The following is a 13,233-nucleotide window of genomic DNA, read 5'->3' as shown; positions in this document are numbered from 1 at the left end:
ATTTCACTTTGCTGCTTCGTAGCTAAGCTACAGTTGCTCAAAGACAAATTGCTCTGCATCTGTGTGTGTTTCCTGGTTAGCGGTGTGTATGACTACGAGCTCACCCTGCGTACAGACTTGTACACCATGAAGCATACGCAGTGGTTCTACTTCAGGGTCAGGAACATGACGGCTGGAGTGACCTATCGCTTCACCATCATCAACCTAACGAAGAGCAATAGCCTGTACTCTCACGGCATGAGACCACTTCTTTATTCTGAGAGGGCTGCTAAGGAGAACGGTGTTGGATGGCAACGCATTGGCTCCAACATCAGACACTATCGCAATTGCAGTCAGGTAGGTGTCATCGGGATTCCCTGTCCATCTGCATTTCATTTATTCATTTACAAGCAGCTGTTTGTGTCCCTGAAAATGACTTTTTAAAACAGTTAAACCAAGGAGTGCAAGTAAAATACATGTATTTTCTCTATTTGTGTTGATTTGATCACTGCTCCAGTGGTCAGTGTCTCCGTATTTTATGTTTTAAGACATCTTCCAGACATATTCAATGGATTCATTCGTCAGAATGCAACAAATGAAGTGAAGAGCTGTGGTGTGTCCTCGTAAATGGATGAGATGAGAAACTTCCTTCACAGTAATTCGTGCAGAGTGATCACACAAAGATCTTTTAATTCTCTCATTTTTCCGTTTAGAGTACAAAGAACAACAGTGATCCCATCTTCCTGTACTCGCTGACCTGGACTCTTCAGTTCCCGTATGATTCAGACACGTGCTACCTCGCCCACTGCTACCCCTACACCTATTCACACCTGCAGCGCTACCTTCGACGGGTTTCTTCCAACCCAGCAGTGGCATCATATTGTCAAGTGCGTGTCCTGTGCCACAGCCTGGCTGGGAATGCTGTGTATGTGGTAACAATAACGTCTAAAGCGGTCAGCGGGCAGAAGCACAGGAACAAGAAGGCGGTGGTGGTGACTGCCCGAGTGCACCCAGGAGAAACCAATGGATCCTGGGTGATGGAAGGACTCCTTGATTTTCTGCTCGGGGACTCAGATGATGCGCAGTTGCTGAGGGATCATTTTGTTTTCAAGGTGCTCATCATCAGCAAAGTATTGACAGAGTTTTGTTGTGTCTGATATGGAATGAAGGCAGTCAATCCTTTGTTGGTGAATCTGGATTTTTTCTGTTTTTATTCTGAGAATTTACCAGTTTGTTCCCTGTCTGTGCGTCTGCAGGTGGTGCCAATGCTGAACCCAGACGGTGTGGTGGTTGGAAACTACCGCTGCTCTCTGGCAGGCAGGGACCTCAACAGAAACTACAAAACTTTGCTCAGAGATTCCTTTCCGTGCGTGTGGCACACGCGAAACATGGTGGAAAGGTGAGACTGCACAAGCATGAACAACTGCACACCAGTGAGGGGAGATGGGGCTGGGAACTTAAATTTTAGGGATTACTTTATGATTTCTTTTTTTTTAAAACTTTGGTTCCTTTATTAGAAGAAAAGAGCTTTGAAATATCACAAATATTGCTTTTGCATGTTTCATTCTGTGTTTTTATTTGTCTGAAAGCACCTCTGGTTCTGTTTTGCTGCTATTTCCCCAGACTCATGGCAGAAATGAACGTAGTTCTGTACTGTGATTTTCATGGCCACAACCGTAAAAACAATGCCTTCATGTATGGGTGCAACAACCGCGGTGCCTTTAAACTTCAAGAGAGAGTCTTTCCACTCATGATGAGCAAGAATTCCAGCACAAAGGTGAAATAATCCTGTCTTTACTTTGCCTGACAAATACTTAACTTGGACATAATGTTGCTGACTTTTAAGAAGTATAATTGGAGAATCTGCACTCTGTGTTTTTGGTCTTGATCCATCCGTATGTCAGCCATCGCATTGCATTGCATCGCTTCGCTTCGCATCGCATCGCGTCGCTTTGCGTCGCATCGCGTCACATCGCTTCGCATCGCATCGCATCGCATCGCTTCACTTCGCATCGCTTCAAGCTGGGTCTTGAGGCTCTTTTTTGAACCTCTGCCTCTTCCCCCCACACAGCAGAGGCAGATGGCTGCCTGTTCTTGAGCCGGGTTCTGCCGGAGGTTTGCTTCCTGTTAAAAGGGAGTTTTTTCCTTCCCACTGTCGCCAGTGTGCTTGCTCAGGATGGGAGATTGAGTTGGACTCAACTCAATCTGTTGGTTTCCTTATATAGGCTATTATGAATTGGCTTTCATTATGTTTTCCCCTCTGTCTGTAAAGCGTCTTGAGATGGCATTGCTGTGATTTGACGCTATATAAATAAAGTTGAATTGAATTGAATTTTTTTGAAAAAAAAACATCAACAGTCTCTGCAGCCCTGAAGCTCTCTGGTACGCTGCTCCACAGTCGAGGGTCATCATAATGGAAAGAGACCTCCCCGTATGTTTTAGTTCGGAGCTTAGGGACAGCTAAAAGTACCAGAGAAACCTCAGGGTCTGCCAGGGCTCATTATTAAAAGGCCAGTCAGATAAATAAGAAGGCCCAAGACCATTAAGACATTTATAAATGTGAGAGCCAATTCAGCGATTTTAAAACTGCTGTAATGTGTTTCTGCCCCCTGGTCCTCGTCAGAACTTGAGCCGATTAAGTTCTGAAGTAATTCTAGGCTGGAAATGGACTTTGGGAAAGACCAGAGAGCAGGCATTACAGTAATCTAATCTACTAGAAATAAAAGCATCTGCACCTCTGTGGTGTCAAGAGAGAGAAATGAGCTCTGGTGATGTTTTACAGATGATAAAAACCTGTTTTTGTTACATTTTTTATGTGCGGAATAAAGTTTAGCTCCGATTTCTCACACACTGGAAGGGATTAAAATTAAAATGTTGAAATTTTGATCAAATCATCTCTGCCTTGTCCTCTGGACCGATAGTTAAAACTTCAGTTTCGTCCTGGTTAAGCTGTAAAAAGTGTCATTGCTGAAATATGGTTTAAAGCTTTGATGTCTGAGTCTCTCCTCTCCAGTTCTCCTTTAAGAGCTGTAAGTTTCGGGTAGAGAAAAGCAAGGAGGGCACGGGACGAATCGTCATGTGGAGACTCGGCATTAAAAACAGCTACACCATGGAGGCCAGCTTTGGAGGGTCCACTCTGGGTGAGTTTAGACTCTTGATTGTGTTCTTACATTTGTGTAAGTGTGTGAATCGTTTGTGAGGTTCTTCCCTTGGCTGGGGTCGGCTGTAGCTCAGGAGAAAGAGCAGTTGTCCTTCAACAGGTAAGTTGAGGGCTCGATTCCAGGCTTCCCCTGAAATGCCAAAGTGTCCTAGGGCAAGACACTGAACCCCAAAACTGCCCCCCGATGTGCCTATCGGGGTATGTGTGTGTGTGTGAATGGGTGAATGTGACAAGTAGTGTAAAGCGCTTTGAGTGGTCTGTATGACTAGAAAGGCACTATAGAAGTACAAGTCCATTTACCCTATCATCTTTTTAGGTGACAGGAAAGGAAGTCATTTTACAACTCAAGATCTGAAGTCCCTGGGCTTTTGCTTCTGCGATACCCTGCTGGACTTCTGTGACCCTGATCCCACAAAAGTAAGAGATAAAGCTCCGTGTGAGTTTAAAATTTACATCACTAGAGCTTTTTCTTCCTCTTCTGACCCAGGAGGTGTTTGGTTTAGTTGATTTTATGTCCTTTGTGGTTTTTATTTCAGGTTACGTATTGTTTGACAGAATTAGCAGCAATGTTGAGAAAAGATATCAGAGAAAGAAGTGGCAAAGATTTGGGCACAGACTCCAGCATCTCTGTCTCTGACTTGGAAACAAGGTAATATAATACTTATCAGAGAACACACAATACACTGCAGATATCAGGGATTGTGTATAACATATGTATAACACATTCAGCTTGAATGTGAATGTTTCTCCTTTGCCTCCACAGCACCAGTGGTTCAAATAGTTCAGATTCAGACGGACTTCCAGTTCACCTACTGAACCAGCAGCCAGCTGTCCATACAGAGGTGTATTACACTGACATGGTTTATTTTCTTTAAACAGATTAATCATGTTTGACTCTTTGGGAAAAGTAGCTTGAAATCCAAACATTTCTTCTCTAAGTTCAGCTCATTCATGTTGCTCCCGTCCACAGCAAACGTCAGTAAAGAAGAAAAAGAAGCGCTTGAGGACTCGTAAAGAATGGAACAAGCAGCAAAAAGACAGAAAGAGGAATAACACAGAGTCAAAGGTCCAGCAGAGTGGCATGAAATACACCACAAGGCACACTGTTGTCTGCATTTAATACATTTAAAGTATTAATACCTTTATAAGACTGATGGGTGAACATTCCTTGCAGGAGTTAAACCAGGATAAAGCAGTTAAAGAAAGCATCCAGGAGCGGCCGGGTGCAAGACACAGAAGGAAATGGCAGGTGTGAGGCTGGGTGTAAATGTGCTGAAGAGAATTAACCAGCACTGACTTTTTTTTCTTTCCTTCTTGAAGCTCAGTGGTCTGACAGAAAAGGCGAGAGACCTTCCCCCCGCCTCTAACGGTGGCGAGGTCAGCCAGGTGACACTGTGGCAGGGCTGCAAGCCTGTCAAGATAGAGGTGACTCCCCCATGTTTCATTCTGTTTATTCACATCTAACCTCCTGTTTGGACGTTTAATTTGGGATTCATATCAATCTGGTTTTTTAGGATGAGTGTGTGGAGTACCTGAACACAACATGCCTGCATCGCCAGACCAAAGCATGTCTGCATCACGACTCGCTCCCCGCCGTGTCGCTTCAGTCAGGTGATTTGTTTTCACATGAACGCAGATCATGTTGAAATCTCAAGACACCAGTAGCAGTGATCAGCATGCTTGACTTGTTTCACAGGTGACCGAGTGACGAACGCACAACAGCGGAGATTTTGCTTTCAGATGTTTCACCTGAGTGCCATTAATCCACCGCCACCAGAACTCATTCATTTCAGCAAACAGCTGCACTCCCACCCGCAGAGACATTTTCATTCTCCTAAAGTCTACACAAGCTTAAATGTGTCTTCTTTTTCAGGGTCGCCATCTTCCATTACAGCAGCCAGCAGGTAAATTTAACTGAGAAGTTATGTTTTTAATTACGGACAGGATATGCTGAGCTTGTTAGGCTCAGAGGTGTCGTGTCTCTTCCCTGGTAGGTCTCCTTCGTTCATGTACATCAGGACGATTCCACCCATACAGCCAGCAAAGCGCCCACAGACAACTTTGACCAGCAACAAGTTCAGTTTGCAAAGTTTGAGAGATAAAACTGCTCTACACGCCTCAGAGCCTTCCTTTATGTCTGAGGATCCCTCCACTGCAAACACAGAAAGCACCAAGAAAAGTTTACAGAATGGGCAGGATGTCTCTGAAGGTTCATCTGCACATTTTTTACCGTGTTTTTGTGTCTGTTTACGTTCAAGCTAACCTCACCTCTGTTACTATTTTACTTTTTCAGTGGATGCATCTTCTGAGCAGAACCAAAGAGATGGCAGCTCTGACAGGCTCTGTGTGCAGGGATCCAAGAGGAAGATTTATAATAAAACATCTTGACTTCACTCTCTCCTTTTGTCATTCCCTGTCAGTGATTTTCTTTTTTTTTTTTTAACATATAACAGAATAATTTAATTTTAAAACATACGTTACATGTGTGTCTGACCTAACTCTGTGCTTGTGAAAGTTACAGAACAAGTGGTAAAAGAGCCATCAATGGACTGACTTTTCCTGACTGTAGAGAGCTAAAAGAAGAGACAGGACGCAAGACGGATGCCCAGTGTTTGTTAGGAGGCGCCAAAATGTAAAAATCAGCCCAATTCAGCAGTTTAGCTTTAGAGTAGCCCAATGTCACCTTCTGACCTTAGAAATATGTTTCTGACCGGTTTTGATGGCAGAGTGACACTTATTAGGCGTGAGAAATGAAATTGAGAAAAAGAAAAAAATTAAATATCGGGATTTTTTGCTTCATAATTTTGAAATGGATTTTTTTTTTGTTAAAAAATAAAAAAATTCAAATAAATAAAAATAATCCATTATTAAATTTTGTAATCGTTAATGATCTTTTTTTACTTGTCTTTTTGGGCATTAAAGCAGCAGAATGATGGTCTGGCTACTGGGTTATTTTTTTCTAATAGAAATTAAGGAAAATGTAAAGCAAAAAAAGTTTCTATATTTTTTTTGTTTGTTTTTAAGTCTTCAAAAATCAGCAATATCGAAGAATCACGAGAATTGTAACTTAAATCGAATCAGCACGCAAAAAAGCCAAATTGAACCAAGACAAAAGCCCTATTCTTAGGTACATTCCTGAGGCTTTTATTGCCCAACAGAATCCAACAGAATTGTGTTTTAAACCAACTCAACAGTTTCAGTAGCTGAGAGAACTGCCCGTTTTATCTTTCCTGACCAGTGATGTGCAGCTTGTCTGGTTCTGTGTATGAAACATCAGATGAGTAAAGATATAATAACTGGTCTTTACACCTATAAAACACATGGAAAATAATAGAGGTTAAACCATTTTATATGGTATTAAAAATGCTCATTTTTAATGTAATCATACACTAATAAGCTTGTGGTAAAATAATGTCTTCCCTACTGGGTGAAAATATTTCAGACCAGTTTGAACTCCTGCAGTGGAGACTTTGGGCCCAGTGGGCTGGGGGTCGCTGGAGTTGTGGCCTTTCCTGACATCTAATGGAGATACTTGGTCAAATTAGAAACATCATGAGCTTCTTTTAATGCTCCACAAGCAGTTAAGTAAAATAAAGTATTTTTTATGTTTTAGGTAACATGTATGTGATTTTTTTTCAGGTAATCTACTCTGGATTCTGCACAAGGTTTTATGAAAATGCAAATATTTTCCATAGTGTTTCATATTTTTAAATATGAAACCTCCATGCTTAAATTCTCACATTATCCACATACAAAGTTGTTAAACAATATGTAAATTACAAAAACAAATGACACAGGGCACATGTATAAATTATTTTTAATGCAAACTGCAGTAAAAACCTTACAAACTCATTTGGTGTGAATAACGTCCAAAAATATATTCCTAAAACATTTTCTCTTTGATTATTAACCATGTGGAGGGAATATATATATATATATATATATATATATATTACAGATAAAATAAAGTCTTATTTTTCTGCGAGGTGTGACGAGACGTACAAGGAAACCACAGCTTCAGAGTTCAGTCAAACTGCTGGAGAAGAAACTGATTTTGTGTATGTCTGACCAAGTCCCGCAGGGCCACGAAACCAGAGATGGCCTGCACCATAAAGAGTCAAAACATTTCACTTTGTTAGTCATGATTACCAGATGATGCCATCTATAAACATATGTTATGTGATACTTAAAGTGGAGACTGTAACACTGAGTGATTAGGTGGAAGGTAATCATACCTGTGTGAGGATAAATATGGCCAGAACTATGTGGACACCCCTCTCCAAGGGCTGTATAAGAATAGCTTCATTAAAAAGCTGAAAGAGGATCAGTGGAAACTGCAACAGGATGCTCAGTAACCAAAATCCAGCCAGCTCTGGAACCTTCCATGAACACACACATTACATTCAGTTAATCTCTGCCCTACACACAGGGGGTTGTGCGGTGCATCAACTGTTGTCGTGCCAACCTCAGATGTCTCACCTTTTCTTGCAGGTTCCCGGCATAACCGAGGTAGAGCCTGATGGCCTCGATCAGAGTCATCAAGAGAAGAATGGTCACCAGGATGAACTTGTAGTAATCTGGTAATGCAGGATACTGGCAGAAATAATCATAAAAATGGAGTGTTTATGGCTATAAACATCCTAGTCTGTGTTAGAAGTTCATAAATATTTCATTCATTCATCATCTGAACCGCTTAGTCCGATTAAAGGTCGTAGGGAAGCTGGAGCCAATCCCAGCAGTCTCTGGGCGAGAGGCGGGGTACACCCTGGACAGCTCGCCAGTCCATCACAGATAAATATTTAATGTAAAATATTTTTATATATATTTTAAATAATTCTGCTGCTTCTGGAAATGACTTATTTGACCAATGATCAGCTGATTGTGGCAACAAAGAGGCTCATGCTGGTATGATGATGATGATGATGATGATTATGGCATCAATAAAACAGGAAACACACCAGAGACGCAAACTTTGCCTGTCTAGAAGATGTAGTGTGACCACAGAGGCACACAACAACAGACACAAAATAGTTTCAAAGGCACAGAAAACAGCACAAATACAATGAAAACCTAGAAGAAGATGTTGTAAACCAAAGGTGCCCAAGTCCAGTCCTCAAGAACTACTGACCAGCAGCTTTTAGATACATCCTTCTACAACACACCTGAATCAAATGAATGGCTTGTTACCAGGTATCTGTAGAGCTAAATGACACGTAGATGAGGCAAGTCAGCCATTTAATTCAGGTGTACACCAGTATGGAGAATCAGGAGGGTCTTTTAAAAAAGTAAAAGAGAATTTTATATTATTATGTCACAATTTGTCATGAAAATGCTGTATTGCTTTTTCAAAGACCTTTATATTGAAAAGGGAATGCATGTACAAGTTGCAGGATAGCAGCTTTAGAGGAAAGGATTTGGGCACCCCTGCAGTAAATAATGAAATCTGAACAGAAATAGCACCACACCTGATACAGAGAGATCACAAGACTAATGCAAAATGAATGATGCAGATAATAAATAAAACACTGAAAAGTTTGGCATGTATTTATGAAATTAAACTGTCAGAAAAGATATTAAAATTTAGTTGATTCATCCTAACATTATCATGTGACTAGATCACTGAGATAAGTTTTATTTGTTCTTTTTACTGTCAAATGTTTACTCTTTTATGACATTATTTGCATTTTCAACTCCAATTCTCTTTCATTTGCTTATTATCTTACCTTCAGATGCAGCATCACAATTTCACTGATCCACCACAGGGGGAAGAACCACATGTTAAAATACAAAGACATCTGGAGCTGGAGGCTGGACAGAACCTGTTTGTCTGCAAACATAAAGATAACAACATATAAACGAGTATGAAAAGCCCACTTTTCTGTCTAATTCGTGAATAATATCATGCACGAAGCGCGTCTGGACTGATGTTGCTGCATCAATGCTAACATCAATGCTAATTAATTTTGTAACTTTAGCTCAATCTTTTTGGTTTACCGCGCGGCAGAAACGTGTCGTGGTTTTTAGAAAAGGGCTCTGTCCGACTCTGGTCAAATAAGACATTGCGTGAAAAGTCTTCTAAACGTCTCCTAATAGTGTCAGGGAGCTCCATAGTGTCAGAAACTCAGCTAACAGCAACATAGCCAGAGAAATGCTCCGCCCGTTCCTCGCTGCGTGGGCAGCGTCGTTTCCATGGAAACAAAAGAACGTGAAAGATGATTTGATGTTTAATCCTGACGTCGCTCCTGTTTTATACTCTGTAATAAAACTAAACATTACTGCGAACAGTTTCTTGCACATTATGGTTTTGCTGTAACTCCTATAGATTTTAACCTCTTAATGAAAGCTGTTCCTCCTGGATTAATATATCTAATTATAAATGGTTTATCCTTTGGATCCCATATAGCTATACAGCTATATTCACGTATTACTTGTGAATGGTATTACCATAACAAATAGAAAATGTTATAACAAACATATTCGTCAGATGTTTCAATTGAAAAGACAAATCACTCCACATGGTAATTTTTTTTTTTTTTTTTTTTTTTTTGGAGATATCACATTCCAGATGTTAATTTGGAGAAAGCTTGGCCTCTTCCTGATAAATACTGCATTTCCAACAAAACTGGAGAAATTAATTTTAAGAACCTTCATAATATTTATCCAGTTAACGCTGTGACCTCCAAATATTTGAATATAACCAATAAATGCTCCTTTCGTAAGGCAGAAGGTGAAACTGTGACACACTGTGCTTTAAGTGGAACAAAATAAGTGGTGGTACTCCCTTAATAACTTGCTGTCAGTTTGACATGCAAATATGGGAAAAACCATGGCTGATACTTACATGTAGATCTTTAAATTAATCTATAGATTAATAGTTTTATAGCACAGAAATGACAAAAAACAAAACAAAAAAACAGCAAGTTCTAAATCAAATCCACATTTGCCAAATTCAAAGTGCCATAGAGACACTTTTATGAACTTCAAGCCTCATTGCATGGGCATTAAAAATAACACTTAAAAGTAAATACATAAACTTAAAGTGCATTAAGACTTTCATGCATGAATAAATAATGAAAACAATGCAACATTTTTGTTAAAAAAAAAAAACAAAAAAAAAAAAAACACCAAAAAAAAAAAAAAACCACTGAAGTGGTTTATTTACAAAAAATACCCTCATTCATGAATATGCAAGAAAAAAAAGCTTGTAAATAGGTGCCCACTACAGGGTCACCATGCATGAAAGGGTTAAAAACTAAAAAGTTCCACATTTAGACTTATTTAGCATATTACCAGACTAATTTAACAGTGCATTATTATTACACTTTTCCTCTGTGAAATATGTTTTTCACAGCATTAGGCCTGGTCCATAACACTTAGCAATATTATCTTTAATCTAGGAATAATTTTCAAAAACTCAAAATACTGACCAGCCATACACTTAGACAAAAGTACGCTTTTTACAACCAAGAAACAGACTGATAAAATGTACCTTGGTCTGATTGCTGAAGAAAGCTGGTAAAAATCCCGGTATGCACTATACACTGTAAAAAAGTCCCGGTACGCAAAGGGATAGAATTGAAAATCACCTGTACTGCTGCATACCGGCCCACTTAAAGCACTGTGCTGTAATAAAACTAAACATTGCAGTTTAACGTTGATTATTTGCAAAGTAATAGATAAATAAACAGGGCCTCATTCGGTAAATGGGGACTCTTTTGTGACATTTTTGGGAACACCAAATTTAGTCAGAACAATCTGCCATCAGGCTCTAAGGAGAATGAAACAAAGATCAAACCAAAACACATTGGCCATGATATTATTTAAAGTCAGTTCAACGGTTCAAGCCTCTCCAAAATCCCCCAATAAGCCACTCCCTCTTTCTTAAGTTTGAATTGTAAGAAAGTGAAACTTTACAGGGAGTTGCCGGAATATGGCTGAATGTGCAGCATCAGATTGTTTGTCCTGCTCTGTTTGCTTGGAGGTGTTGAAGAACCCTGTGACTCTCCCCTGTGGCCACAGCTACTGTATGGACTGTGTAAACAGCTACTGGGACCAGGAGGATCAGAAAGATGCTTGCAGCTGTCCACAGTGCAGACAGACGTTCTGCCCGAGACCTGTGCTGAACAGGAACACAATGCTGACTCATCTGACGGTAAATATGGGAGAGGGAGGACGACCACCCACTCCTAGGAAGGATGAAGTAGGTTTGGGAGATGTGGAGTGTGATTTCTGCACCGTGAGGAAGCTGAACGCGGTCAAGTCTTGCCTGGTGTGTCTGGCTTCTTATTGTGCCACACACTTGCAGCCTCATTATGAATCTGCTGCATTCAAAAGGCACAAGCTGGTGGAGGTGTCTGCCTCCTTTCAAGAGAAGATCTGCTCCAAGCATGACAAGCTGCTCGAGGTCTACTGTCGCACTGACGACCAATGCATCTGTCTGCTTTGTGTGATAGATGAGCACAAAGGTCATGACACTGTCTCGGCTGCAGCAGAGAGGGAGGAGAAGCAAGTAAGATATATTTCTGCTTACAGCTACTCCTATGTCACTTAAAGACTCATGCTGCTGTCAAAATGTATGTTCCTATTTCAAATGTTTCAGTTTTTATATTTCTACAAATGTATGTCAAAACTAACAAACTTTTCAAACTAAAGTGAATGAAATTATTTTGTTTTTAGCAAAAATTTGGAATAAAGAAGCAGAAATTCCAGCAAGGAATACAGGAAAAAGGAAAGCAGCTGCGGCAGCTGAAACAGAAAATGAAAGGACTGCAGGCAAAGAAACTTTTTTATCTTCATTTTCTTACATTTACCTACAAACCTTTTCTCTGTGAATGAATGAATTCCTCTTCTTTTCACTGCCAGTGTTCTAAAGATGCTGCGCTCGATCAAACTGAGAAGGCACACGCTGAAATGGTCATGATGGCGGACAAAAGGCGTGCTGAAATGAAGCAGCTGATCCAGGAAAGGGAAAAGGCTGCAATGAGTCGAGCGGAGACGCTGGTAGAGCGGCTTGAGAGGGAGATCAGTGATCTGAGGAGGAAGGAGGATGACATGAAGCAACTGACTCTGACTGAGGATCACATATATTTCCTGCAGGTACACACACACACACACACACATCCTTACATTATGTGGTGTGGAGCGACAAAGTTGATGTTTTCTCCTTTATTTTTTATTTTTCAGCACTGCAAGTCCATTTTTGACAACCCAGACCCTCAAGCATCCTCTGATTTCAGCATCCAGCGACACACACCTTTTGACTTTGTGACAAAAACTATTTCAGATTTGAAAGAAAAAATGGAACTCATGGCAAATGATATTAAACAAATATCAAAGAAAAGTAAGTTTTTTTTTTTTGTTTTTTGTTTTTTTTTACATTGTACATACAAGTGTTTGCTTCTGTAGTTAAATTGCACAGTTGATAATCTCATTTTGTGCTTTTAGTTCAGGATGATCAGGATCCAAAGACCAGAGAGGAGTTCTCCATGTGTGAGTTTTTCATGTCAGACATTTTCTGATCCAGCCTCCATGCTTCAGTGGTGACTGTTCAACAACGTTTTCTTGCATTTTCAGATTCCTGCAGCCTCAGTTTGGATCCCAACACTGCATTTGAGAATCTGTTGATCTCTGAGGGGAACAACAAGGTAACCTGGGTAAAGAAAGCCCAGGAGTACCCCTACCACCGGGAGAGATTCATCAAATATGATCAAGTGTTGTGCTCTGAGGGTTTATCTGGACTTTGCTACTGGGAGGTTGAATGGAAAGGGCCCAGGGTTGAAGTGGCTGTGTGCCATAAAGGCGCAAAGCTGGAAGAAAGTTGCTTTGGATATACTGACCAGTCCTGGTGCCTTTCTCTTTCACATTCTGGGTGCCACTTTTGGCACAACGAAGTCAAAACCAGAGTGCCCACCCCCTGTTCCTCTACAGTGGGAGTGTATCTGGACTATAAGGCAGGGATCTTGTCTTTTTACGGCGTCTCTGAATCTGGTCAGATGATGCTCCTCCACAGGGTTCAGAGCAGCTTTTCCCAGCCTCTGTTTCCTGGCTTCATGGTCTCCAGAGGCGCCTCAGTCAGGATAATAACACCATCATAA

At 40.6% G+C, this 13,233-nt stretch overlaps 3 protein-coding genes across 3 annotated transcripts in view; 2 read left to right on the top strand and 1 right to left on the bottom strand.

Moving 5' to 3' along the window:
- agbl2 (AGBL carboxypeptidase 2) overlaps positions 1 to 5,241 on the top strand; it is a gene marked incomplete at both ends in the record, with an annotated part of 6,564 nt that extends 1,323 nt beyond the window's left edge. The window contains 14 exons of the mRNA XM_079258185.1: positions 81 to 336; positions 693 to 1,091; positions 1,236 to 1,378; positions 1,603 to 1,756; positions 2,993 to 3,119; positions 3,456 to 3,556; positions 3,676 to 3,788; positions 3,903 to 3,999; positions 4,110 to 4,205; positions 4,314 to 4,388; positions 4,460 to 4,564; positions 4,654 to 4,745; positions 5,013 to 5,043; positions 5,134 to 5,241. Coding sequence (XP_079114311.1) covers positions 81 to 336; positions 693 to 1,091; positions 1,236 to 1,378; positions 1,603 to 1,756; positions 2,993 to 3,119; positions 3,456 to 3,556; positions 3,676 to 3,788; positions 3,903 to 3,999; positions 4,110 to 4,205; positions 4,314 to 4,388; positions 4,460 to 4,564; positions 4,654 to 4,745; positions 5,013 to 5,043; positions 5,134 to 5,241 — 1,897 coding nt within the window. The remainder of the gene's footprint in view (positions 1 to 80; positions 337 to 692; positions 1,092 to 1,235; positions 1,379 to 1,602; positions 1,757 to 2,992; positions 3,120 to 3,455; positions 3,557 to 3,675; positions 3,789 to 3,902; positions 4,000 to 4,109; positions 4,206 to 4,313; positions 4,389 to 4,459; positions 4,565 to 4,653; positions 4,746 to 5,012; positions 5,044 to 5,133) is intronic.
- A 1,880-nt stretch (positions 5,242 to 7,121) lies between these two features.
- Positions 7,122 to 9,272, bottom strand: tmem17 (transmembrane protein 17). Its single transcript, XM_079258774.1, has 5 exons — positions 9,134 to 9,272; positions 8,863 to 8,966; positions 7,619 to 7,732; positions 7,375 to 7,518; positions 7,122 to 7,241 (listed from the first exon to the last, which is right to left on the bottom strand). Exons 1-5 carry the CDS (start codon positions 9,246 to 9,248, stop codon positions 7,164 to 7,166), a joined length of 555 nt encoding a protein of 184 aa, XP_079114900.1. The 5' UTR covers positions 9,249 to 9,272; the 3' UTR covers positions 7,122 to 7,163.
- Positions 9,273 to 11,069: 1,797 nt separating this feature from the next.
- Positions 11,070 to 13,233, top strand: LOC306769530 (E3 ubiquitin/ISG15 ligase TRIM25-like; the record flags this gene model as incomplete). Its single annotated transcript, XM_079258176.1, has 6 exons — positions 11,070 to 11,648; positions 11,816 to 11,911; positions 12,002 to 12,235; positions 12,323 to 12,479; positions 12,584 to 12,628; positions 12,713 to 13,233. The coding sequence occupies 6 exons, from the start codon at positions 11,070 to 11,072 to the stop codon at positions 13,231 to 13,233; spliced, it is 1,632 nt and encodes a 543-aa protein (XP_079114302.1).

This window comes from Telmatherina bonti (genome assembly GCF_933228915.1).
Source record: "Telmatherina bonti genome assembly, chromosome: 2".
Taxonomy (NCBI): Eukaryota; Metazoa; Chordata; class Actinopteri; order Atheriniformes; family Telmatherinidae; genus Telmatherina; species Telmatherina bonti.
Note: the sequence above shows the minus strand (reverse complement) of the source record. Positions and strands in the feature narration are given on the sequence as shown.